The 27,534-nt window shown below is 44.8% G+C and overlaps 1 protein-coding gene across 4 annotated transcripts in view; it reads left to right on the top strand.

Annotated features, from left to right (window-relative positions):
• The window catches only part of LOC119965944 (lysine-specific histone demethylase 1B), a 160,758-nt gene that overhangs the window by 130,980 nt on the left and 2,244 nt on the right, over positions 1-27,534 (top strand). For 3 of the 4 annotated variants that reach the window (XM_038796976.1, XM_038796979.1, XM_038796977.1), the window contains 2 exons: positions 2,867-2,989; positions 9,507-9,659. In XM_038796976.1, coding sequence (XP_038652904.1) covers positions 2,867-2,989; positions 9,507-9,659 — 276 coding nt within the window. The remainder of the gene's footprint in view (positions 1-2,866; positions 2,990-9,506; positions 9,660-27,534) is intronic. The other variant, XM_038796978.1, reaches the window with a different exon arrangement.

Raw genomic sequence — 27,534 nt, 5'->3', positions numbered from 1 at the left:
TTCCTGCTGGCCACCGCCCCACTCATTTCCCCCAGTCATGTACTCGATGAGCCCAGCGGTGGTAGCCACACTAAGAGCCTGGAACCAGCTTATACACTTTACGCTAAAAGACATGTCTGTCTCAGCCCTATCTGCAAAAACCATAGATTCATAGAATTTACAATGCAGAAGGAGGCCATTCGGCTCATCGAATCTGCACCGGCTCCTAGAAAGAGCACCCTACCCAAGGTTAACACCTCCACCCTATCCCCATAACCCAGTAACCCCACCCAACACTAACGGCAATTTTGGACACTAAGGGTAATTTATCATGGCCAATCCACCTAACCTGCACATCTTTGGACTGTGGGAGGAAACCGGAGCACCCGGAGGAAACCCACGCACACACGGGGAGAATGTGCAAACTCCGCACAGACAGTGACCCAAGCCGGAATCGAACCTGGGACGCTGGAGCTGTGAAGCCATTGTGCTGCCATCCTGACCAAAATAGAAGACACGTATAAACCTGGAGAAAAGAGGAAGTGGTGTTGAGGACAGAGAGGCAACCCTGGGGAACTAATGGAGAAGCTCTAGCTCCCGAGGGAATGTGCTCCGGTACCTTCAAACATGGGACTTCTGCAAGGAGGCCCCTATTAATACCCCAGTTACTCTGACACACATCCTGCTGGACAGACTGTTATCACAGAGTGAATTAGGGAGGTAAAATGCGCAGACATATAGGGACTGCTAGAGAAGGTAAGGGCCCAACTGGATGAAACAAGAGAGAGGTGGGGGGAAGAGCTAGGCATTGAGATAGGTGGGGAGGGGGAGACTCTGGAGCAAGATCTTACACAGGTGAACTTCACCTCCTCATGCGCGAGGCTGAGCCTGACACAGCTGAAGTGGTACACGGGGCACAATTGACCAGGACATGCATGAGCGGTTTCTTCCTGTATGTGGAAGACGATGTCAGGGGGTTCCGGCCAGCCACTCCCACATGTGCTGATCCTGCTCAAGACTGATCGGATTCTGGACCACTTTTGGGCATGGCTATACCTTAACCCCTGGACCAAGGTCATAGGGGTTAAGGTATAGCCATGCCTATTAGTGGCAGTCTTCGGGGTGTCAGAACAGCTAGAGCTCTTCGAGGGGGGCTGACGCCCTGGCCTTTGCCTCCCTGATAGTCCAGTGATAACTCCTGCTTGACTAGAGATTAGCAGTGCACTCAATGCCTTAGAATGGCTGGTGGACCTGGTGGAATACCGGAGGCTAGAGAAAATCAAATTTGCCATCAGGGGGGTCGGATGAATGGTTCCACTCCAGGTGGAAGCCGTTCACCACCATCTTTGAAAACATGTCCCAGATGACCATAGACTACTTTCCCCTTTGAGGGGGAGAGCTCACTGGTGGTGATGTAACCTCAGGATCACCACACCTCAGGCGAGGAGCAGGGTTGAGAAGGAAGGGCTTTCATGAATGACCTCAGCCAGTACGGGAATTGAACCTGCGCTGCTGGCCTTAATCATAGATTAGATCATAGATATTACAGTGCAGAAGGAGGCTATCAGGCTTGAACCGGCCCTTGGAAAGAGCACCCTACTTAAGCCCACGCCTCCACCCCATCTCTGTAACTCCACCTAAACTTTCAGACAGGAGGGGGCAATTTAGCATGCTAATCCACCTAACCTGCACATCTTTGGACTGTGGGAGGAAACCAGAGCACCCAGTGGAAACCCACGCAGACACAGGGAGCAAGTGCAAACTCTGCACAGTCACCCGAGGCCGGAATTGAACACTGGATCCTGGAGCTGTAAGGCAGCAGTGCTAACCACAGTGCCACCCTGCTGCATCAGAAACCAGCTGTTTAGCCAAGTGAGTTAAACTAGACCCACACTACGACTACAAAACAATTGTTTGCACTACATCCATTGCACGAATACTTACAAGCTGTATTACTGTGATGTTGTCCTGCAACTTGTTGAATAAAAATACATTTTAAAAAAGCATTGGAGGAACACACCAGATTGCATCAAGCATGGCAGGATCATACAGTTAATGAGAGTGAGGTAAAACTAATTCTTGACAATAAGACAACACTCATTGTAAATAAGTGGTGTAGATAATGCAAACAATTATCAATGAATATTCAGAGAAAGAGGCATTCTTTTCCAAGCAATGCCCCAAAGCTTGGTTTTCTGATTGTTTTCCCAGCAGCAACACAAATGTTCATTTAAATTCCTTGTTGAAGCGACTGGATTTGAGGTTGATGCTGTATTTGTGTCTGGAAATCTGGTCATTGTTGGCATCACAGCTTCTCAAAGCATCGATTGATGGAGCAGCAGAATATTCTCCATATGCCACATGCTTGGCATTAATAATCAAGTGCATAGCACTTAATGGGCTGGTGCGCAGTCATGCAGGCACACAACTTCGCAATATCTTGGGGTCTGGCTGGTAGCCAAATAGAAGATGGAGTGCATCAGTGACATAAGAATTGTTGGTGTTCAAAGAAAATATCCAGATCCGATAAGTTACTTAAGGCTGAAATCTATTCCAGATAAGCGAAACCTGCTGCAATTACACCTCAATCTTGTGTGTCAGTCCAAGCAAATAGTTTGCAGAATTTGAGTGATAAAGCTCATGAGCTTCTTTTTGTCTACAGAACTCTTCTAGACCTGGAACTATTTCCATACAGTTGGTCATACTTGCTGAGCTTAGAGTATGAACTTGACCATTAAAAAGCAATAAATATATCAATTGCATTGCTGCCTTAAACGTTTGTGTTCGGCTCTGAGTCAATTTTTTGTGATTTTTTTTTTCTTTGCCTGGATTATTTTTTAAATCTCCTGCATTAATTCCAATTCTGTATGCTTTGAAACTTCCACAGGGTGAGCAGTGTGTTCTGATGTCTGTAATCAGTGGAGATGCAGTGGCTGTAATTCGGAATATGCAAGAGCAACACGTGGTAGAATTATGTATGAGCATCCTGCGAGAACTTTTTAAGGAAGAGGTAATGCAATGCAGAACTTAAATTCCATTTGAAATAAACTTTCTTAACTGTTTTTCTCCCCTAAAACATATCAAGGAATATGAGCAATTATTGAAGAGGTTATTTGTTAATGCCTGCATAATAAATACAACTCTGTCTTGGATTGCTCCAAGGGTTCTTTGTGATTCGGACACAATGTAATTAAGAGAACAATGACAGAAGTTTGTCTACTCTACTTTATTAGCAAAGAATAATACAAATAAGAATAATATAAGATAAGAATACAACACAATAATCTCACCAATCACCTTGTCGGGGATCGATGGCTGCTTCAAGATTCAGCTCCAGGCACCTGTCACGACTCCGGTCTGAGGTGAAGTCCAACGAACGAGCAGAGGGCCTAATATTTATAGAGTGAAATAAATAAGTCAAATAGAGATAAGCGGCTGGGAAAGTCAGCAAGATGTTGTAAATAGTTGGATAAATAAAGTATTAAACAAGCATCGCTTGGCATGAGAACACCTGAGTTTGAACACCTTGCGCTTTATGTCCTAGTCAACATCCTGGCCCTGGAAGGCTGCCAAGTATCCTCGTATGGACAGAATTAACCTATTCCTTACAAACTCTCTGCCCAAATCCTTATGTTGCATGGTAAACAAACAAAGTATGGGTCTTCCATGAAGGGGTTTTCATGAAAACTGCCAATCTGACTCATGCCTTATAGGTGCACCTCAAATAGCTAACATTCAAACTGATTCAGAAGACTGCTGGCTCAGATTATTATTCCTGACATCTCCAGTACTTTTTAAAAATCTAAATTCATTCATGTAATGTGGTGTTGTTGTCATGCCAGCATTTATTGTCCATTCCTATTTGCCACTGAGGGTGGTGGTAAGTCACCTATTTTTTAATAAACTGCTGCAGTTAGTTAGTGAATGTACTTCTGTAGTGCTGTTAGGTCAGGAGTTCCAAGATTTTGATTCTGACAACGAAGAAACAGCATTTTATTTCTTAAGTCAGGATAGTGTGCAACTTTGAGGTGGTGGTATTTCCATGTGCCTGTTGACTTTTACGACTCTAGGTAGCACAGATAACATACTTAGAAAGTGCTGTCGAACAAGCATTAGCAAGGTGCTGCAGTGCATCGGATGGGTGATGCACACTGTGACCATATTGCGCCTCTGTTGGAGGGAGTGACTGCTTAAGATTACGAATAATGCTGATCAAGCAAGCTGCTTTGTATTTCTAGAATGTTGTTGGAGCTGCAATAATCCAAGCAGTTTTTTTTTTTCTTTCATGGGACATGGGTGTCACATTATTCATCCCTATTTGCTCTTGGGTGAGCTGCTGTCTTGAACTGCTGCAGTTCATCTGGTGCAAGTACATCCACGTTAATGTTGGACGGGAGTTCTGGGATTTTAATCCACCAACTATGAAGGGACAGCAAACTAGTTCCTAGTCAGGATGGTGTGTGGCTTGGAGGGAATTTGCACATGGTGGTGATCCCATGTCAATTTCCTTTCGCCTTCTAGGTGGCAGAAGGATGTGGATTTGGTAGATGTTGTCGAAAGAGCCTTGCTGAGTTGCTGCAGTGCTGCCACTGTGTGCTATGGAGGGATTAAAATTGAAGTTGGTGGATGGGCTGCTGATCAAGTGGACTGCTTTGTCTTTGGTGGTGTTGAGTTTCTTTAGTGTTGTTGGAGCCACACTCATCTATGCAATTTGGGAAAATTCCTTCTGACTTGTGCCTTCTGGGCAGTCCTTGGGAAATCAGGAGATGAGTTGCGGCAGAATTCTCAGTCTCTGATCAGGTAATTTAGCTACGGTATTCATGTGGCTGCTCTTGTTCAATTACTGGTCAATGGGAAACCCCAAGATTCCGTAATGATCATCCCATTGAAGGTCAATAAGATAAGTCTTTCTTGTTAGAGGTGGTCGTGTCTGGCATTTGTGTGGCACAAATGTTACTTGCCAATTATACCCCTAAGCCTGAATGTTGTCTAGATCTTGCTGCGTATAGGCACAGACTCCTTATCTGAGGAGTTGTGTATGGTACTGAAAATGATGCATTTACCAGTGAACATCCCAACTTAGAGCCAGAGTCATACAGCACAATAGAGGCCCCAAGCTATACTAAATCTACATTAATCCCACGTTCCAGCACTTGGCCTATAGCCTTGAATGTTGTGACATTTCCGTGTTCATCCACATGATTTTTAACGGTTGTGAGACATCCCATTCTACTACCCTCCCAGACAGTGCATTCCAGTCTCCCACCACTCCGTGTGAAAAAGCATTTCTACAAATCCCCTCAAAATCTCCTGCCCCTCGCCATTATGCCCGCTCATTATTGACCCTTCATCCAAGGGGAACAGCTGCGTCCTATCCTTTCTGTCCATACCCCTCGAAATCTTATGGATCTCGATCAGTCCCCCTTCAGCATTCTCTGCTTTAAAGAAAACAACCCAAACCTATTCAACCACTCTTCACAGCTCAAATGCTCTATCCCAGACAATATTCCTGTTGAATCTCCTCTGCACCTCTCCAGTGCAATCACATCCTTCCCACAGTGAGGTGACCGGGACTACATACAGTACTCCAGCTGTGGCCAAACCAAAGTTTTGTACAGATCCAACATAACCTCCCTACTCTTATAATCTATGCGATGACTGATAAATGCAAGTGTACCAAATGCCTCCTTAACTACCCTATTAAGCTGTCCTGTCGCCTTCAGGGATGTCTGGACAAGCATCCCAAGATCTCTCTGTTCCTCTGAGCTTCCTTGTCTCCTGCCATGAGTACTCCCTTGTCTTGTTACTCATTCCAAAGTGCATCACTCCACATTTTTCAGGGTTAAATTCCATCTGCCCATCTGATCAACCTATCTATATTTTCCTGCAGCCCAAGACCCCCTTTCTCATTATTAACCACCCTGTCAATGTTCATGTCATTCACTTCTAACATTATGATGGAGGGAATGTCATTGATGAAACAGCTGAAAATGGTTGGGCCTTGGATACTCTGCTGAGGAACTAGAACAATGTCCTGGAGCTGAGATGAATGGGCCACATAACAACCATAATCTTTTTCCTTTGTTGTAGGTCTGATTCCAATTAGTGGAGAGTTTCCCCCTGATTCCTTTTAACTTCTGAGTTGCTAGAGCTCCTGGTGCCACACTCCATTCAAATGCTGCCTTGATGTCAAGAGCAGTTATTCTCACCTGGCCTCTTCAGTTCAGCACTACTTTGTCAATGTTTGGATGAAGGCTGTAATGAGGTCAGATGCCAAGTGGCCCTGGTGGAACCCAAACTGAGTGTCAATGAGCAGGTTATAGCTGTGTACGTGCTGCTTAATAGGACTCTTGATGACACCTTCCATCACTTTGCTAATGATCAATAGTAGGTTGATGCGCCAGTAATTGGCTGGATTGGATTCACAGAATTGCAAAATTGTTAAAGCGCAAAAGGAGGTTATTTGTCCCATTGTGTCTTCACCGACTCGCCAAATGAGCATTGTGGCTGAATGTTATTCCCCTGCTTTTTCCCATACTCTGCACATTGCTTTCATTCAAGTACTCCACTAATATCTTCTTGAATGCCTCTAGTTGAACCTGACTCCGCCACACTTCAGGTGGCACATTCCAGACCCACTACTTGCTGTGTGAAAGTGTTTCTCATAACACTTTTTGCTTCTTTGCAAATCATTTTACATCTGTGCCCTCTCCTCTTTATGGGTGAGACCAGTTTCTCCCCATCTACTCTGTCCAATCCCCTCATGATTTTGAATATGTCAATCAAATCTCTTGACCTTCTTTTCTCGAAGGAGAACAGTCCCAACGTCTCCAATCTATAACTGAAGTTTCCCATCCCAGGAACCACTTCTGCATTCTCTCCAATGCGTTCACATCCATCCTATAGTGTGGCACCTAGAACTGTACACCGTATTCCAGCTGAGGTCCCACTAATGTCTTGTATAGGTTCAGCATAACCTCTTTGTTCTTGTACTCTATGATCTTAATAATAAAGCCCAGAATACTATATGCATTATTCAATGCTCTCTCCACCTGCCCTGCCACCTTCAGCACATATGCATCCAAGTCCCTCTGCTCCTGCACCCCTTTAAGAATTTTGCCCCTTATTTTATATTGTCTTTTCATGTTCTTCCAACCAAAATACATCACCTCACACTTTTCTGCATTGAACTTCATCTGCCACCTATCTGTCCATTCCACAAATATGTCTGTCTGAAGTTCCACATTATCCTCTTTATAGTTTACAATACTTAAAGTTTTGTATCATCTGCCAACTCTGAAATTGTCCCCTGTGCAGCAAGATCTTGATCATTAATACATATTAGGTAAAGAAAGGGTCCCAAAACCAATTCCTGGGGAATGCAACTATAAACCTTCCTCCAGCCTGGAAAATGCCCATTGACAATTACTCCTTGCTTCCTATTCAGCCAATTTTGTATCCATGTTGCTACTGTCCCTTTTATTCCGTGAACTATAATTTTACCACAAGTCTGTTCTGTAGAGCTTTGTCGAATGCCTTCTGGAAATCCATGTACACCACATCAACATCCTCATCAACCCTCACTGTTATCTCTTAATCTCGTCAAAATAAATCTCCAAATTTGTTAAACATGATTTGCCCTTTAGAAATCCATGCTGGCATTTCCTAATCAATCCATGTTTTTGCATGTGACTACTAATTCTATCCTAAATAATTGTTTCTAGAAGCTTGCCCACTACTGATGTTGAACTGACTGGCCCGTAATTGCTGGGGCTATCCTTGCAACCTTTTATGAGCAAGGGGGTAACATTTGCAATTCTCCAGTCCTCTGGCACCTCTCGTGAATCCAGAGAAGACTGGAAGATTTTGGCCAGCGCCCCTGCAATTTCTATTCTCACTTCCTTTAATATTCTTGAATGTATCCCATTCGGTCCCAGTGCCTTGACAATTTTCAATGCCGACAGTCTATTCAACACTTCCTCTTCATCAATTTTGAATTCTTCTAGGGAAAGAATTTCCTTGTCTATCACCTTATCCTGGGTAGCATCTACCACATTGGTAAAGACAAAATGCGAAATATTCATTTAATACCTCTGCTTTTCCCCCTCCCTCTATGTGCAAATTCCGTTTAAGGTCCCTCCTTTTACCACCCTTTTACTATTTATATGCCTATAGAAGATTTTGGAGTTCCCATATACGTTGGCCACCAGTCGTTTCTCATTCTCTCTTTGCTTCTCTAATGAGCTTTTTCACCTCTCCTCTAAACCTTCTGCATTCCTCTTGATTCTCAACTATATTTTCTGTCTGACACCTGTCATAATCACACTTTTTAAAAATAAATTTAGAGTACCCAATTAAATTTTTCCAATTAAGGGGCCAATCCACCTACCCTGCACATCTTTGGGTTGTGGGAGCAAAACCCACGCAAACACAGGGAGAATGTGCAAACTCCACACAGATAGTGACCCAGAACTGGGATCGAACGTGGGACCTCTGCGTCCTGATGCAGCTGTGCTAACCACTGCACCATCATGCTGCCTGTAATCACACTTTTTCTTTATCTCGGTCTCTATCTCCTTTTTCATAAGGAGCACTGGATTTGTTTGCCCGACCTTTCCATTTTAAGGGAATATATCTTGACAATGTCCAGACCATTTCCATTTTAAAGGTAGCCCATTGTTCAGTTATAGTTTTTCTTTCCAGTCAAACCAGTCAGGCTCAGTTCTTGCCCCATTGAAATTGGCCCTGCCTCAATTAATTACTTATACTCTGGATTGCCTATTTTCCTTTTCTAACATCGTCCCAAACTTTCCAATGCAATGATCACTGTTTCCAAAATGTTTCCCCACTGGCACTTGATCAACTTGGCCCACCTCATTTCCAAGAATCAGGTCCAAAAGCACATCCTTTCTTGTTGGACTGGACACACTGCTGTAGAAAATTTTCCTCAACATGATCTAGGAACATTTACCCCTCTCCACCCTTTACACTACCACTGTCCCAGTCTACATTCAGTCCCCCATTGAAACTACTCAATAATGTTTGCATCTTTCTGTGATTTCCCTGTGGATTTGTTCTTCTGTATTCTCACTAATGCACCCGTTTTGTTCCTTAGCTCTAGCCAAATTGATTCTGTCCTTGAATCCTCTGGGACATCCTCTTTCTCCAGCACTACAATTCCTTCCTAACCAATACCATCTTTTGTTGACTGGACATACCTGGGCAATTTTCCACATTGGCAGGTAGATGCCAGTGTTATAGCGGCACTGGAACAGCTTAACAAGGGCAACAACTATTTCTGGAGCATATTGCCGAGATGTTGTCAGGGCCCGTAGCCTTTGCAATGTCCAATGCCTTCAGCTATTTCTTGATACTGTATTAACATTGTAGTATGAACAGTAAATTTTGCATTTATGTTTGCAGAAACTACCGAAGAGATCTGTTAATACAATTCACTGCTTTCCATTCTGTGCTATTGGGCCTTCCCAATGTATTAATTGCATAGATTTTATTAAATGTCTTCACAGGAAGTCCCAGATCCAATCAGATACTTTGTCACTCACTGGTCCAAAGACCCTTGGACTCAGATGGCTTACAGCTTTATAAAGACAGGGGGAAGCGGTGAAGCTTATGACATAATTGCTGAAGATATACAAGGAAAAGTGTTTTTTGCTGGTGAGGTAAGTAGATAATTCAAAATGTGACAGCCAATTATTCAAAAACAAATAATTTGGGGAACATTCTCGGGCAGGACCTACTCTGTTCATGGTAGGGAGTTGGGGAGAGTTATAGAACAAAGAGATCTATGAGTACAGGTTCATAGCTCCTTGAACGTGGAGTCACAGGTGGACAGGATGGTGAAGAAGGCATTCGGCATGCTCGGTTTTATTGGTCAGAACAATGAATACAGGCGTTGGGACATCTTGCTGGAGTTGTACAAGACATTAATAAGGCCACACTTGGAATACTGTGTACAGTTCTGGTCACCCTATTATAGAAAGAATATTATTAAACTAGAAAGAGTGCAGGAAAGATTTACGAGGATGCTACCGGGACTTGATGGTTTCAGCTATAAGGAGAGGCTGGACAGACTGAGACTTTTTTCCCTGGAGCGTAGGAGGCTTATGGGTGATCTTATAGAGGTCTATAAAATAATGATGGGCATTGATAAGGTAGATAGTCAACATCTTTTCCTAAAGCTGGGGAGTCTAAAACTAAAGGGTATGGGTATAAATTAAGAGTGGAGAGATACAAAAGGGTCCAGAGGTGCAATTTTCTCACCAAGGGGTAGTGTCTGGAGCGAGCTGCCAGAGGCAGTAGTAGAGACGGGTACAATTTTGTCTTTTAAAAAGCAGATGGACAGTTTTATGGGAAAGCTGGGTATCGAGGGTTATGGGCCAAATGAGGGCAATTGGGACCAGCGTAGTGTTAAAACTGGGCAGCATGGACAAGTTGGGCCGAAGGGCCTGTTTTCATGTTGTAAACCTCTGACTATTCTCCCCAACTCAATTTTGCAGTCTGTACAGGTTTTTCCCCTTTTTCACACCCCTCACCCCCATCCCCGCCACCATGATGAACAGTTCCTCAAACATGGTCGTCAACAATCCCCACCATGTCTCAAAGCCCTCCACTGAACTCTTCAATTCAAACTTAATCTCCTCCAACCAGAGGAAGTCATACAGATCCCCCAGCCAGGCTGTCACCCCCGGTCAACTGCCATTCCAGCAAAATTCTTCACCGGACAACCAGAGAGGTGAAGGCCACGATATTGGCCTTCCTCCCCTCCTTCAGCCCCAGCATTTCCGATACCCCAAAAATCGCCGCCATAGGGTCTGGCCCAGCCTCTAGCCCCACAACCTTTGTTAGCGTTCTGAACACTCCTGCCCAATACTGCTCCAACTTCTAACACCCCCAAAATATATGCGCGTGACTCGTATAACAGCAGGTCGTCCATGTACAGCGACACCTGGTTCTCCCTACTCCCCCTCATAATCCCCTGCCACTCTGCTGACCCACTAAGAGCCATCACCAAGGGCTCTATCGCTAGTGCAAACAACAGTGGTGACAGCGGACATCCCTGCCTCATTTCCCTATGTAACCCAAAACTTCGTGAACTCATCTCGTTTGTTCCGTACATGCGCCACAGGAGCCATGTACAACAGGCGCACCCATGCCACAAACTTAGGCCCAAATCCAAACCTTTCTAGAACCTTGAACAGGTGCCACCACTCCACCTGCTCAAAAGCCTTCTCTGCGTCCATAGACATCACTACCTCCAGTACCCGTCCTCTCGACATTCAATAGCACCGTATATTACTCCAGAGTTACCTTCACAAAGCCGTTTGATCCTCTGCACCCACCCCCGGAACGCATCCATCCATCCTCCCTGCCACTAACTTAGCCAACACTTTCACGTCTATATTCAACAGTCAGTGGTATAGGCCTGTATGACCCACACTCTAGCAGGTCCTTCCCTTTCTTTGGAATTAGTGCAATCATCACCTTTGTCATTGTCTCCGGCAGCTCCCCCTTCTCCAGCACCTTCCTAAATGTTCCCAGTAAATGTGGTGCCATATCTGCCGCAGGCTCCTTGTAAAATTCCACCGGGTAACTGTCCGGCCCGGGGGCCTTCCCTGATTCATCCCTCTTATGCTTTACATCACCTCTCTCAGCCTTAATGGCTCCTCTAGCGCCTGCCTCCTCTCCTCATCATGCGAATTCCAATCCATCAAAAACTGTCCCAAATCCCCTTCCTCTCCCCCTGAATCAGCCCTATACTATTTCTCATAATACTCCCTGAACGCCTCATTTATTCTCCCTGGCTCCGACACTACCTCCCCCTACCCTGTCTGTACTCTCAGGGTTTCTTTGGACGCGGCCTGCCTCTTGTGGTGATATGCCTGTGAATAGTTTTGTACATAGTTAGCAATGCACCCTCCAACCAGCTGGTCATGTCAGACATCGGTCACGTGACATGGGACACTGGCCAGTTGGTAGTAAAGTGTACAGAAGGACAGTCGCACATAGTCGTTCAAGGAGAGTTCATGGAACTCAAATAGTACCCTAGTCTGTATAGTATTCTCTTTGTTATCTTTCCACATGTTCATTAATAAATCATCGTTCCAGTAAAGTAACCAGATGTTCTGTGTAAATCAATGCCACGCCAAGTCCACAGAACAGAACACCTCTATAGCTCATGGGCTAGCATGCTGCTCGCCTTCTCTCCATTATCATACTGCACCCCCCTCACCCTTCGTAGTTGCCCAACAGCCCTACCCATCTCCAGCCTATCGAACTGCCCCTGTAACCTCTTTCTCTTCGCCAATCCCTCCACGGTGGGGTCCCTCGAATATTTCCTGTCCACCTAGACTATCTCATCCAGTACTGTCCATACTCTCTGCTCTCCCTATCTCAGCGTACTTTGAATGAGATAATCTCCCTCCAAACCACTGCCTTCAATGTCTCCCAGAATGTGGCTGCCGGAATCTCTCAATTATGGTTGAACTCCACGTAATCCTTAATTGCCGACCATACATTTTCGCAGAACCCCCTGTACCCTAATAGCCCCGAGTCTAACCTCCATCAGGGCCTCTGTTCCTGCCAAGAGCTAAATCGGAACTCCAGCCACTACAGCGCGTAGTCCGAAATTACAATTCCCGCGTACTCCACCCCCACTAACACCTCACGGCTTGCAACTCCCTCTCCCCCGGGTTCTTAAAACATCCACGAGTCCACCATACCCATCCTTTCCATAAACCCTCCCACATCCACATATAAAAGCCTGAGAACACGCACGAAGAGACTCAAAAACAGCTTCTACCCCGCTGTTACCAGAATCCTAAACGACCCTCTTATGGACTGACCTAATTAACACTACACCACTGTATGCTTCACCCGATGCCAATGTTTATGTAGTTACATTGTGTACCTTGTGTTGCCTTTAGGGGCAGCACGGAAGCACAAGTGGATAGCACCGTGGCTTCACAGCTCCAGGGTCCCAGGTTCGATTCCCCGCTGGGTCACTCTGTGGAGTCTGCAGGTTCGCCCGTGTCTGCGTGGGTTTCCTCCGGGTGCTCCGGTTTCCTCCCACAGTCCAAAGACATGCAGGTTAGGTGGATTGGCCATGCTAAATTGCCCTTCATGACCAAAAAGGGTAGGAGGAGTGATTGGGTTACGGGGATTGGGTGGAAGTGAGGGCTTAAGTGGGTCGGTGCAGACTCGATGGGCCAAATGGCCTCCTTCTGCACTTTATGTTCTATGCCCTATTATGTATTTTCTTTTATTTTTTTTATTTTCATGAACTTAATGATCTGTTGAGCTGCTTGCAGAAAAATATTTTTCACTGTACCTCGTACATGTGACAATAAACACAATCTACACGTGACAATAAACAAAATCAAATCCTTCGCAATCCAAAGCCTTCCCATTGACCTGTCCACCCGGGGCTCCAGCACACGATTAAAGTCCCTTCCAATAATCAACTGATGCATGGCCAAGTCCGGATTCGCTCCCAGCAACTCCCTCATGAACGTCCCAATTCGATGCATATACATTCACTAGCACCATTGGTGTCCCCTCCAACACCTCGCTCGCTATCACTTATCTCCCACCCGGAACCTGCACTTCTTTGGTCCTTACAAACCCCATCTTTTTCCTGAACTTCGACTTCGAGCCAAACTCCAAGTGCAACACCTGACCCACCCATCCCTTCCTCAACCTAACCTGATCCCTCACCTGGAGGTGCGTCTCCTACAGAAAGTCCACCCCTGCCTTCAAGCTTCTCAAGTGTGCATAGACCCGAGATCTCTTCACTGGCCCGTTCAGGCCTCGCATGTTCCATGTTATGAGCCTTACCTTATGAGTCTTGCGTATCCATTCCCCTCTACTGTCCTCTATCCTCCCCTACCGATTCTATCCGCTTTAATTCATCTTAAACTGGGCCCATCCAAGATGGCCTCCTTCTCCACCCATGACCGTGCTTCTCCTCCAGCACTACCGCATCACATCCCCCTACTCCCAGCCAACCCTCACGGCCATCTCCACCACCTCACTTCCATTCACCAGCATTACCTTCCAGCATGGCCGCTCCTGCCCGCAGGCCTCCTATGTATCCCTCCCCCCACCCTTCCTCCTTGATCTGTGTAGATTGCTCCCTGTGGACCTCCCCCACCCAAACAAAAGACGCATCCAAAACCACAGGTCACCTCCTCCAAAATATAAAAACTACCATGGGGGTGGGGTGGGGCAGTTCCTCCCTTTCAAAATTATTACCCCTCCGCAAATAATCACCACAATAAAATCCCTCCAACCGAGAAGAAAGAAAACCCCCTCCGGCCCCCACACAGCACGCATCCATCAAACTACATTGTGCCAACTTCTCCCATCAAAGCTCAGTTCTCCCCCAGTTTATGCTCTTTAACAAAGTTATTGGCCTCCTCTGGGGTTTCAAAATAGTACTCCCGGCCTACAGAAGTCACCCACACTTTCGCTGGGTACTGCACCCCGAACCTGATCTGCCATTGATAGAGAGCCGCCTTGGCCCTGTTAAATCCAACACCCCTTTTTGCCTGCTCCAACCCAATGCCCTGATATATTCGGACCTTGTTCCTCTCCCATTCGCAGTTCCGTTTCTCCCTGGCCCACCGCAGGATCTTTCTCCACAAACTTGTGGAGCCTTACAGTCACCGCCCATAGCAGCTCCCCTGCTCTTGGCTTCTGCCTTGGAGGCCTGTGCGCCTTGTCCAGTACCCCCTCCGCTACCAGTCCCACCAGCATCCGCGAGACATGTCTCTAGCACTCATGCCTTCCACACCTTCAGGCAGGACAACAATACGCAGGTTCTGCCTTCCAGATCTATTCTCCTGCTTCTCTACCTTTTGCTGTTAACGACATGCAAAGGTCCCCCAGGAGCTCTACCTCCAATGCAACCACCCGATCATTATGGTCAGACATCACCCTCTCCAACTCCTGGATCTGTGACCCTGAACCTCCAAGCACTTATCGACTCTCTCCATCGAGCTTTTCAGGAGTGCAACTGCTCTTTCGATGGCCTTTGATCGGTCTTCCTGCATCTCCTTTCTTTGTTGGCGAAACTCCTCTCTGATAAACGCCATCAGCTGCTCCATCTGGGGTTTTCCAACATGCGACGACCCTTCCCCCTCCACCATCTTTCCAATTGCTGCTGCACCACAGGTCTCTTGCAATTCGTTGTTTACCTTCAGCTAGGCTACCCCGTCAAAATTCTCCCGTTTTCGGGTACAAAGCTCAAATCCACGCCTTTGAGCCAGAGCTGCCCTGTGTGTGACCACTCACCCCATGGCCACCACCGGAAGACGTTTTTTTTTCCTAAATGCTGTCTTGCATATTCCTAGTTCTGAGAAGATGGCAATATTTCTGTGACCACGTATGCAAATATTCACAAAAAAGTTCAATAAATCATTTTAGTTGTCACATTCATTATTGTGCTTTAATTGTCACGAGGATACTTTACCAGTTCATCAAAAACTTTGCAATGGTGAAAAGAACATTTTATCAACAATCCACAAATTTCATGAATCATAAAATTAGATGTTCATGATCTTCTGAATTAAATTTTGACCAGAATAATTGCTTGGAAACTGGTCTATAATGAAACCAGGTATCTGTTGTGCAGCAGATATTACTGCTAAAGCGGAATGTGAGACTTTGGATTGAAGGACTATCTATCTGGTAATTGTAAATAGATTCATTGTTTCATGGCTAGTTTTTGGCTTATAAATGCAGGATGAATTCCCAATTCCTGCATCTAACAAAATCTGAATTGGCATAAACATCCGTTATAAATTATTTTGCATATGTAAACCTGGTAGTTGTGTAATTCCTCAGTATATTTCCACCAAGGAACTCTTGGAGTCCAACCAACCCTATTTCCTAAATGGTTGGAATTCTTGCTTATTAACTATAATTTTAAATCAAAGCATTAGCCAAGAACAAAATCTACCACCTTCATTGCTTTCGATCTTCTTAACCATGCAATTAATTCCCATGTTGTAAGGAAATTATTTTCTAAGTTTTGGGATTCTGAATTGTGTTGGTACAACTTGACAGGTAACTTTCATAAGGCACCCTATTAATGTAGGGACTCCAGGTCTGACAGCATTTAAAACAGTATATTTATAATCCATTTTAATCACTCAAAGCACATTTCCCTAATTGCCCTGGCGAGGGGACACATACTTGGAGAAAATTTGCAAACCTCTAAGGAAAGCATAAAGAGTGGATAGACGGGAATTTCCTTCAAAGTGGAGGCACCGACTTGCTGTGGCAGCCATGGAGTGAGTGGTTCCACATAAGGTGGCTCCTGTCCATTTTACGGAGAGGTTGCAAGTGGATAAAGTGGGAATACTAAAGAGAAAGGTATTGTCCTCCGGTGGGGAATGTCGAAGCGCTACCAGACGAAGAGTGTGTCAAATAAGGGGCACGCTTCAGAGCGGGGGGGATCTATGGCATCGTTGCCCACACAATGTCAACAAAGCAGGTGGCCGAATTCCTTGCGTCCGAGTTTTCAAACAGAGGCAAGCGGCCACTGAAGACCTGGCATGGGAGGCAGAGTTTGTTTGTGCTGTCCTAGAGAGAGTGGAGTCTGGAGGCACAGAGTGCATTGATCCAAAAGGTGGAGGAGACGGTGACCAACCATGAGGATCAAATTACTTTGTTGGAGGCAGAAATGCTGCTGATGGCGGATGGTCAGCAAAGTTGAGGGAGAAGGTCAACAGCTTGGACAACCGCTGGAGGAGGCAGGATCTGAGGATCATGAGGCTGCCCGAAGGTATTGAGGGAACGAGGACCACGGAATATGTAGCTAAGAGAAGTAGCAGAGGGGGGTTTTCGACCACCCTCCTGAGGTGGACCAGGCACACTGGTTGTTCAAGAGGAAACTGAGAGTGTGGGAGCTGCTCTGCAGGTAATTATTGTGAGGCTATACTGGTACATAGATGAGAAGATTCTGAGGTGAGCGAAGGAAATGTGGGAATGCCATACCATTTACCAGGACATGGGAGCGGAGCTGGCCAAGCGAAGGGCCGGGTTTAGTAGAAACAAGGTGCGGCTCGAGATGACCTTGTGGATCACGTACGGGAAATACTTTGAATTGCCGGAGAAGGCAAGTAACTTTTTAAGGGACCATGGACTGGGGAAAGCTTGAAGATTTTGGATTTTGGGTGGGTTCATCTGTGACCTGAACTAGGGAAATTTTTTGATGTTGGGACCTGTGGGGAGTTTGATGGATGGCATGGGGAGTGGGGAAGAAGGAGCTTGGTGCGATACGGTGATAAAGTGGGGCAGGGGAGAGAAGGGGGCAACATTATAAAGGAATCATCCTTTGTCTCGAGTGGGGGTCACCATGCTAGTGGGTTTGCTACTTAATGGAAGCAAAGTGGGGGGAGCTGTGGTGGGTTATGGGGGGGAGGGGGGGCAGAGGTGAGGCAAATTATTTTTTTCTGCTCTTTGGCTTTGGTTGGGAGGATGGGCCTGGAGCTGGGGCCTTCTTTGTTTGGGGTGGGGGAGGGGGGAGCAGCTGATGTTGAAGGTTTCTTGTTAGAGGGGGATGGCAGTGGCCATCCTGAGATGACCCAGGTAGTGGGCGAGTCAGGGGTCTGGATGTGGCTGGTTGGCGGGTTGGAAGGGTCATGGAGCCCCCTGACCAAATTGCTCATGGAACGTTAGGGATCTGGATGGATCGATCAAGAGGTTGTGTGTTTTCACTCATTTAATGAATATGAAGGCAGATGTGATTTTTATGCAGGAGATGCACCTGAGGTGAAAGATCATACGAGGTTGAGGACAGGCTGGGAAGGACAAATGTTTCATTCGATGTTGGTTATGAGGGCGAGAGGAACTGCGGTGTTAATTAGTAAGAGGGTGGCTTCCTCAGTAACCAGTATAGTGGAGGACTCGAGGTAGAATGTCATGGTGAGTGGGAGGTTGGAGGGAGTGCCCATGTGCTGGTGAATGTCTACTCCCCCATCTGGAACGACGTGGGGGATTTCATGAAGCGAGTACTGGCAAAGGTTCCGGACTTACATTCACATTGATTGATTATTGGGGGAGGGGGAAGGATTGTAACACTGTTCTTGATAGGCTGGATCTCAGACCATGCGCCACAATTCTTGGATGTGTGGGTAGAAAGGTGCAGGGGGAGGTGTCCCAGCGACCACAGTGGAGACTGGATGTGGGACTGTTGGCTAATAAGGGAGCGTGTGAGAGGTTAGGGGTGGCTATACGCACCTGGAATTTAATAAAAGTGAGGAGGTGTCTGCCTCTGTGCTGTGTGAGGTGCTGAAGTTCTTGGGCGGCTTGGATTTTCTTGTGGTGGAGGGGTGTATTGGGTCGATGCAGCCTAGGAAGGCCCTGGGTCCAGATGGATTCTGTTTGCACTGGGGATTGAGACAGGGGTGCCCACTGTCCCCATTGCTTTTTGCATTGCCGATTGAGCCATTGGCAATGCCACTTCGGGCTTCAAAGGAGTGGAGAGGTCTAAGAGAGAAGGAGGATGGAGCATTGCGTGTCCCTGTATGCAGATGACTTGTGGCTGTATGTCACAGACCTGGTGTATGGTATGGATAGTATTATGGGGGTATTGACAGAATCTGGGTTGTTTTCAGGATATAAACTCAATGTGGGAAAGACCGAGGTGTTCCTGATCAATGCTTCAATGCAAGGGAGGGGTTGGAGAAGTTGCCATTTTGTCTGGTAAAGTCGAGCTTTTGATATCAGGGAAAAGGGTGCATAGTTGGATTCAGTTCCATAAATTGAATTTGGCTAATTTGGTAGAGGGATGAAGGAGGACTACAAGAGGTGGGATGTTCTCCTGTTTCCGTTGGCAGGGAAGGTCCAGAGAGTGAAGATGATGGTCTTACCAACGTTTCTGTTTGTCTTTTAGAGTCTCTCGATTTCTGTGCCCAAGTCATTTTTGGGAGGATAAACAGGTTGATTTTGGATTTTTTATGGGAGGGTAAAGTACCTCTGGTTAGCAGCGTGTTTTTGGAGAAGGACAGTCGGAGGGGAGGGTTGGCTTTGCCGAATTTATTACTGGCTGGCGAATGTGGAGAATGTTCGGAAGTAGGTCGTGGGGGCAGGGTCAGTGTGAGGGCGGATAGAGGAGGCTTTGTGTGTTTGAGGACACTGGTGTTGGGACTGTTGTGTTCTTTGTTTTAGTTTCAGGATGGTGAAGATTGTAGTGCTAACAAAGAACGGCAAGCTATGTTTAATAAACAAAGCTAATTTATTACACGCTGAATTAGATTCAAACAAAATACTAAGGAATTAGTTAAGTAAAGATTACACTACACATCTATACTATTAACTATACTATACATTCAACTATCTCACAACTACTGTCTTGCTCCCTCCATCTATCTCTCAGAAGTCGAGGAGGCATGTGATATTTATATGGTTGCTCTATAGCACCATCTCGTGACTAGAGCAGTAACATTAACCCTTCATGTGCTTTACAATATCCACATATTGTGACATCCCACTTCCTTTGAAAAATTTGAACTTGCATTTAAATATACATACAGGTGCCGTATGGGAATTGCACAATAATGAACATAATTAAAAGTTACACATGACTTAAATCAGTGATTTACAGTTCATAAATTGAGATGATGTCGTTGACCTTAATCCAACTGTCAATGAGTCAAAATTTGCTGACGCCTGATTGGTATTTGTATCAGGAAGTTAAGTATTAAATGATGACTTATTCAGTTTCAACAAATGTCCAGGAAACCTACTGTTAGAAAACAATTGTTGAGGCTTAATTGGAGGTTGAGTTGGAGGTTGCTTCACCTTCAGCAATGCTCGACCATATCTCCTAAATATCGAACCTTCAGACAGTTTTACAAGATAGGAATGTGGAGCTGCTTGACTTGAAACAATTGCAATGCAGGACCATTCACCTGTTGGATCTTGTACAACAGTACGCAGAATCGGCTGTTTGGCTGACTTGTTATAATACAAGATTCGAGTATGCTGCTGCTGTCTCATTTTGTTTACAATTGTTTTATCATCAAGATAGAGCAGCAAGGTAACACAGTGGTTAGCACTGTTGCTTCACAGCTCCTGGGTCCCAGGTCCGATTCCCGGCTTGGATCACTGTCTGTGCAGAGTCTGCACGTTTTCCCCGTGGCTGTGTGTGTTTCCTCCGGGTGCTCTGGTTTCCTCCCACAGTCCAAAGATGAGCAGGTTAGGTGCATTGGCCATGCCAAATTGCTCGTAGTGTCCCAAAAGGTTAGCTGGGGTTACGGGGATGGGGTGGAGATGTGGGCTTAAGTCGGGGGCTCTTTTCAAGGGTCGGTGCAGCCTCGATGGGCTGAATGGCTTCCTTCTGCACTGTAAATTCTATGATTTGGTACAGTTAGGCTTGGTAATGTGGTACGCAGCTGTCTGTTCATAAGAGGTTGAGCTGGTGAGAGACCTGTCGATAAACGAGTAGCTCGATAACTTAATAAAGCTAGAAAAAAAAATCTTGTCTCGCCTCGTATGCCTTTTTCACCAATTTTGTCACGATACCCAGACCTTTCTCAGCCTTCCCATTGGACTGGGGATATAGAGGGCTTGACGTGACATGATTGAAATTGTAGCACTGAGAAAACTCAGTCGATTCCCAACTGTCGAAACAAGGTCCATTGACTGTTAAGACCAGCCATGGTATCCCATGTCTAAAAAAACCATCTTTGGTTTGCTTGATGATTGACTGCGAACTTGAGTTTGTAAGTTTAATAACTTCTGGATAATTTGAGTACTGGTCAATAATGATGAAGTAGTCTTTGCCTTGAAAGTAGAAAACATCTATTCCCACATGGAATTGTAACAATATCCATCATTGTGAATTTCTCTTTCTGTTGAGCCACTGGTTTCTTTGACAAATGTCACATTCAGAAACGTAATGTTTTCAATGTCTGAATTGATGCCAGGCGACTACACAGATTGCATTGCGCGTCGTTTATATTTCTCAATACCCTGGTGTCCTTCATGGATCTGGGACAGAATCTGTCTTCTGAACTTTGTAGGAATGACTATTCTATCCAGTTTGAGTGAAAATCCATTAACCACAAGAGAGGTCATCTTTAACACTTCTGAAACTGGAACAGCTTGCGCTCCATTTACCATCCATCGGTCATGCAGTGAATCACTTGCTGCAAAACTTCACCCTTTGCACTTCTTTAATTAGTCTTAATTTGACATCTGAAATGGGTAGTGTGTCAGCTAGCATGTCAGCTTGAGCTTCTACCACCAGCATAAGATCTGAAATCTTATCTTCATGTTCAGTAGCACGTGATGAGATATTTGCAAGGATCAGATCTATTCCTGGAGTATATACCAGACAAAAATCATATTTTCTTAGTCTCATGTCATCTTGCTGTGAATCAACACATCAATTAGTGCTGTGAATCCTTTTCAGCACTAAACGAGCGTCAACACCTAGTAGAGACTATTTATTTGCATCAACTATTTCAAACTGCACTGGCAGGTGGATATCATTGTTGCTTACTTTTCGACAACACAATCCTTTTGTGCTAATGATCTTGCCATTGTAGTGCCTCAATTGGCATTTAGTAGCTTTAATTCGAGGACACGAGAGGTCTGATTCAGTGATCAAATTGGCATGAGCCCCAGTATCCTACTTGAAAAAAATTTGGACCCATTTACTCTTAATAGTACATTCCAATCTTTCGTCATATGAACAGATGATATCTGGTTTAAACGTCATGTTTCAGCATTTTCAATCTTTTGACTGCATCAACAAAGAATGTGTCTTTTAAATCGTATTGTTGTGCTTCAACATCGGAATGAGAAATTCTTTCTTAATTTGATCCGTTTTGCAGACTTCAAATTTTCATGGCATTGTTAAAAGAGCTTTTCATTTTAATCTGAGGCTTTTTTTTAACTTGAACGGGACTGTGAAGTGTAATGATTAAGTTTGCCACAGTTCGTGCATACTATCCCGATGGCTGGGCATTTTCTTCTCCAGTGGGCATAGCCACAACGTGCACACATCACCACGCTGCTTACGCCATCAGCAAAATGGCCACCAGCTGCAGCGCGCTGTTTGTTCAACTGCGCCACAACTTAATGGTGTCAGCCACGTTGTCTTCTTTCGTGCATTTTTCCCGGGATCGCATTTCTGCATACTGACTCGACATAAACTTATTGAATCTTCGAACAATAAATTGTGCTGCCTAAGCAAACACTCTCAAAGTTTGTCATTTTTAATACCAAACACAATTTGGTCACGGAGGGAATCTGTCAGCATAGAAAAGTTGCAAGTCTGCGCTCTTGAACGGAGACTCGTGGTGAAAGAATGTATCAATTCGCTGCCTTTTTGTACCCGTTTTTTAAACCTATATCTTTCATATGTTTCATTAATTTGAGCTTTACAATGCAGATCAAACCTTTCCATTACTGAATTCAAATTTTATTGTTGTCACTATCTTCAAAGCAAAATTAAACAGTTCTATGGCTTGAGGTCTAGCCACAATGAGAAACAGCACAATTTTTCGCTGGTCACTGGCTGACTGAGCTGAAGCAGAGATGCAACTGAAACTGTTGCTTAAAACTTCTCCAATTTACATCTAGGTTACCAGAGGTTTTGAACTGGGAGTCTGCAGACCTTCCATCTCTTGTTTCACTCTGTGCTCCTAGATGCGACTGACTTGTAGAGTGCAATGGGGGTTTTTCACGAAGATTTGTTTCTCTCGACAAAGTTTTCTTTTTTGACGACCTTTTTGCTATCTAACTAAGCCTAACTAAAAACCATTAGCAATCACTCCTCATACCTTATTGTGCTCTTTGTTTTAGTTCTTTCAGGATGGTAAAGTTTGTAGTGCAAACCATGAACAGCAAGCTGTGTTTAATAAACAAAACTAATTTGTTACACTACACTGAATTAGATTTGAACATGTTACTTAGGAATTAGTTAAGTAAAGATTTCACTACACATCTACACTATTAACTATACTATTAGTTCAACTATCTCATAGCTACCCTGCCTTGTTCTCTCCATCTATCTTCATCTGTCTCCCAAAAGTCAAGGAGGCATGTGATATTTATATAGTTGCTCTATAGCACCATCTAGTGACTAGAGTAATAACATTACATTAACCCTTTATGTGCTTACAATACCCACATATTATGACATTCTTCCGTCCTCCGGCCAAATGTCCCCCGAGCCCAGTGGTGGCTGTGTTGCTCAGGGTCTAGAATTAGTGCAGGCAACATTTTAGGATTGAGGGTATGTCACTGTGGGTGCCAATTTGTGATAATGATCGATTTATTCCAGCAGTGTGTTAGACTCTACGTTCAGGGTATCTGAGCGGGAGGGGGATAGAGAGGTTTGGCGATTTGTTCATGGAGGGCAGGTTTAGAGAGTTGGTAGAGAAGTTTGAGCTGCCGAGGGGTAATGGGTTTCAATTCTTCCAAATCGGGGAGTTTGTGAGGAAGGAGCTGGCCACATTTCTGAGGTTCCACTCCCATCGTTGCTTGAAAAGATTGTGTCTGAGGATGAAATAGGGGAGGGTAGCATCTCCAATATCTAATGTGAGCTAATGGAGAGGGAGAGGGCTTCAGTAGAGAAAGTGAGCAAGAACTGGGAGACTGTGTTCAAAGCGATATGTATGGAGCGAAATCTTGTGGAGGATAAATGTGACTAACTCTTGTGCAAGATGGAGCCTAATTCAATTCAAAGTGGTGCGTAAAGCGCACATGACGCTATCACGGATGAGTCGGATTTTTACGGAGGTGGAGGTTAAATGTGGGTGGTATTCAAGGAGGCAAGCAAACCACATTCGTGCTTGTCTTACCCAAAAGTTGGTGGTTTTGGTGGAGTTCTGGGAGGCATTTTGGGGGGTTGTATTGGAGATTTTGAGAGTGAAGGTGGCCCAGCACCCGTGGGTGACGATATTCGGGGTGTCGGAGGATTCGGGAATGCAGGTGGGTAGGGAGGCTGGCATGTTGGCCTTTGCCTTCCTGATAACCCAGAGGCAGATCTTGTTTGGGTGGTGGGCTCCGGAGCAGCAGGTGGGTGAGTGACTTGGCAGAATTCATACATTTGGAAAAGGTCAAATTTGCCATTAGGGGATCAGAGGAGTTCTTGAGGTGGAGGTTTTTCATCAGTAGATGCCAGTAGGGGGGTGGGGGTGGTGAGTGTTTTGTTAGGGGTTATCATTTTATGTTATAAGTATAAAGTGGGGCATGTGGGATGTTAAAGTGGAGGGAGGGGTTTTTTTTTGTATAATGGCAAGTGTATAAAGATGAATATTTCCTGTGTTTTTTATTTAAATTGAAAATGGCTTGAATAAATGTTTTAAATAAAAGGAGGCACCATGGCATCGGATGACCAGCCTCAATGGTATTCCTTTCTTCTTCAGCTCTCTGCATTTGACCGAACCACAGCAAAATGTTGTGATGTTTGTACTTCTATAGGCAAGGAAGCAGGCCACGAGTACCTGAGCTGAATGAGGATCGAATCCGGTGCTGTTGGCATTAATCTGATCAACACCCTAGTTGTTAAGCCAATTCAGCTAACAGAGCCCCGATCTCATCCAATGATATGCTGAAGATTGTGATCTATCCTTTAATCCATTATCAAAACCACATGGTGTTTTGTGAGATCCTGTTCCATGTTACCATCAGTGAAGATGTAGCATTAAACTGACTCCATGAGTTTGATTAAACAAGTTTCTTCTGAATACTGGCAGTACTTGACCAGTAAACCTTTGTTTTCTGTTCAATGCAGTTTTTAAAAATTCATTTACGAGATGTGGGTGTCGCTGGCTAGGCCACAATTTATTGCCCATTCCCGGCGGTGAGCTGCCTTCTTTAACCACTGCAGTATATGTGTTTGGGTTACGTTTGAGTGCTGTTCGGTATGAAGTTCCAGGGTTTTGCGCCAGTGGCATTGAAGGAATGGTGATATAGTTCCAAGTCGCGATGGTATGTGTTTTGGAGGGGAATTGCACCGGGTGGTGTTCCCATGCATCTGCTGTCTTTGACTTTCTAGGTGGTAGAAACATGGGTTTGGAAGATGCTGTTGAAGGGGCCTTGGCAAGTTGCAGTAGTGCATATGATAAATAGTTTGCACTGTTGCCATTGTGTGCCAGTGGTGTAGTTAAATGTAAGGTGGTGCAGATTAAGCGGACTGCTTTGCCTGGATGGTGCTGAGCTTCTTGCATGTTTTATGAGCTGCACTCACCCAGACAAGTGTGGAGTGTTTCATTATCCTAACTGGTCTTTTAGATAGTGGACTGGCTTCTCAACAGAATTTCCAGCCTCAACAGATTGTCAAGCAATGTTTAGATTTTCTGGTTATTGACTGGCCCATGTTTAGCACAAATGTTACTTGCTGCTCATCAGTCCAAATCTGAAAGTGTTCAGGTCTTACTGCATGTGAGCAAGGACTGTGTCAGCTTCTGAGGAATTGCCAGTGTGATTCAACATTACAATCATTAGTGGAACATCCCCACTTCTGACCTTACGAGGAAGGAAAGGTTATTGATGCAAGGAGCTAGGACACTACTCTAAGGAACTCCTGCGCCAAAGGAGTGAGATGATTGGCCTCCAACAATCACAATCGACTTCATTTCTCCTGGATATGACTCGAGTCTCCTTGATTTCCATTGACATCAATTTTGTTAGGGCTACTTGATGGCTACCCTTGACATCAAGGCAGCATTTGACCATCGTCTCTCCTATGTAATTCAGCTGTTTGGTCCAAGGCTGTAATGAAGTCTAGAGCCAGGTACCCCTGGCAGAACTCAAACGGCACAGTGACCATGGTTTTGCTGAGCAGGTGCCATTTGATTGCACTGGTTAGATTGAATGTCCTGTTTTTGGGGAAAGGATATGCTTGGGCAGTTTTCCACTTAGCCTACTCTGCTTGTGCTGTAGCTGTATTAGAACAGTTTGGCGAAGGGTGTGGCTAGTTCTAAAGCACATTAGGGCTCATAACCTGTGCTGTATCGATGCAGTTTACATTTCTTGATATCATGGATGGTTGGGATTTCATAAGGATTATCTCACGGTTGGGGGTTGAAAAATGTTTCAGTTTTGTCTTTTGGACTGATATGCTGGGCTCCACTATCATTGGGAATGGGGATACTTTTGAGGCTTCCACCTGCATATGACATGGGGGAAAATGTCTGAGCAACACATAGAGCCATTATTGCAGCTCCTCCACTGAATACTACTTAGCTAAACAAGAGTGCTTTTGGAGTTGGGTGAAAAACGGGATTCCAGGGGTAAGTACAAAGTAAACTTAATTTCAGGGTTGATTTTAAGCTAAATTAGTTATTTAATCTAGTAAATGAAAGCTGCTGTTTTGATTATTGTAGTTTAGTTGCATTCCTGAAACAGGAGTCAGCTGTAGCTGGTTAACCGTGCAACTGGTTTAATCCAGTTGCCAAAGCATTGTTTTTGAGGCCGATAAAAAGGAAGCCACTCAGTGCTGCTTGTCGGCACTGACAGTGCTTTTGGAGTAGGGTGAAGAACAGGGAATTACATTAAGCTAAAAAGACGGAGTGCGGAACTCAGTCGGACAGGAGCAGAGCACAGTTGAGTTTCATAAACACCAAGGTCGGATTTCTGTTCACATTGAAGCAGTTGAGAGGTTGAAGTTTTTTTTTGGAGGAAGGGATTAAGTGGGAAACAGCACAAATAAGTGAAAGTCAGGGTCAATATAATAAAGTGATACAAGTAAACAAAAGTGAAGGAGAGGTAAGTGAATAGTATTCTTTTATAGTCTAAATTTTTTGTTAGTGTAATTAAGTGTATGTAGTCGTGGCAGGAGACCTTGCACCTTTGATATCCTCCTGTGTTATGTGGCAAATTATGGAAGTGTATGTAGTCGTGGCAGGAGACCTTGCACCTTTGATATCCTCCTGTGTTATGTGGCAAATTATGGAAGTGTATGTAGTCGTGGCAGGAGACCTTGCACCTTTGATATCCTCCTGTGTTATGTGGCAAATTATGGAAGTTTCAGTTGTCCCTGGTGGACACATACTCCGGAAGTGTGTCCAACTGCAGCTACTGGCAACCGCATTTCAGAGCTGGAGCTGAGGGTAGATTCACTGGAACATCCGTGATGCTGAGCAAGTCATGGGTAGCATTTTCAGTGAGGTAGTCATGCTGTACACAGGTGAGGATTGAATATGCAGAAAGGGCATGGGTGACCACCAGGCAATGTAAAGGAAGGCAGGTAGTGCAGGAGTCCTTTGTGGCCATCCCCCTTTCTAACAGATAACACATGCTAATTAAAGTCTCCATGTTATAAGTGTTTGTCATGAGGCTCTCGGATTCAGTAATTCTGGCCATCCCGTAATAACAGATTGGTTTGCTTGAAAGGTTTTTTTTTAATGCATCTAAATAGACATAGAACATCTTCCCCACAAAGTGAAGTGAGCAAATCACTGCTTCAGTTTTATATAGCTGAACAGCCAAAGCAAGAAAACACATCTAAAATCATCTAAATGTGGCATCCTATAATAATATAAAACTTAACTTGCAAAATACTGGAACATT

Source organism: Scyliorhinus canicula, chromosome 5 (genome assembly GCF_902713615.1).
Source record: "Scyliorhinus canicula chromosome 5, sScyCan1.1, whole genome shotgun sequence".
NCBI lineage: Eukaryota > Metazoa > Chordata > Chondrichthyes > Carcharhiniformes > Scyliorhinidae > Scyliorhinus > Scyliorhinus canicula.
Note: the sequence above shows the minus strand (reverse complement) of the source record. Positions and strands in the feature narration are given on the sequence as shown.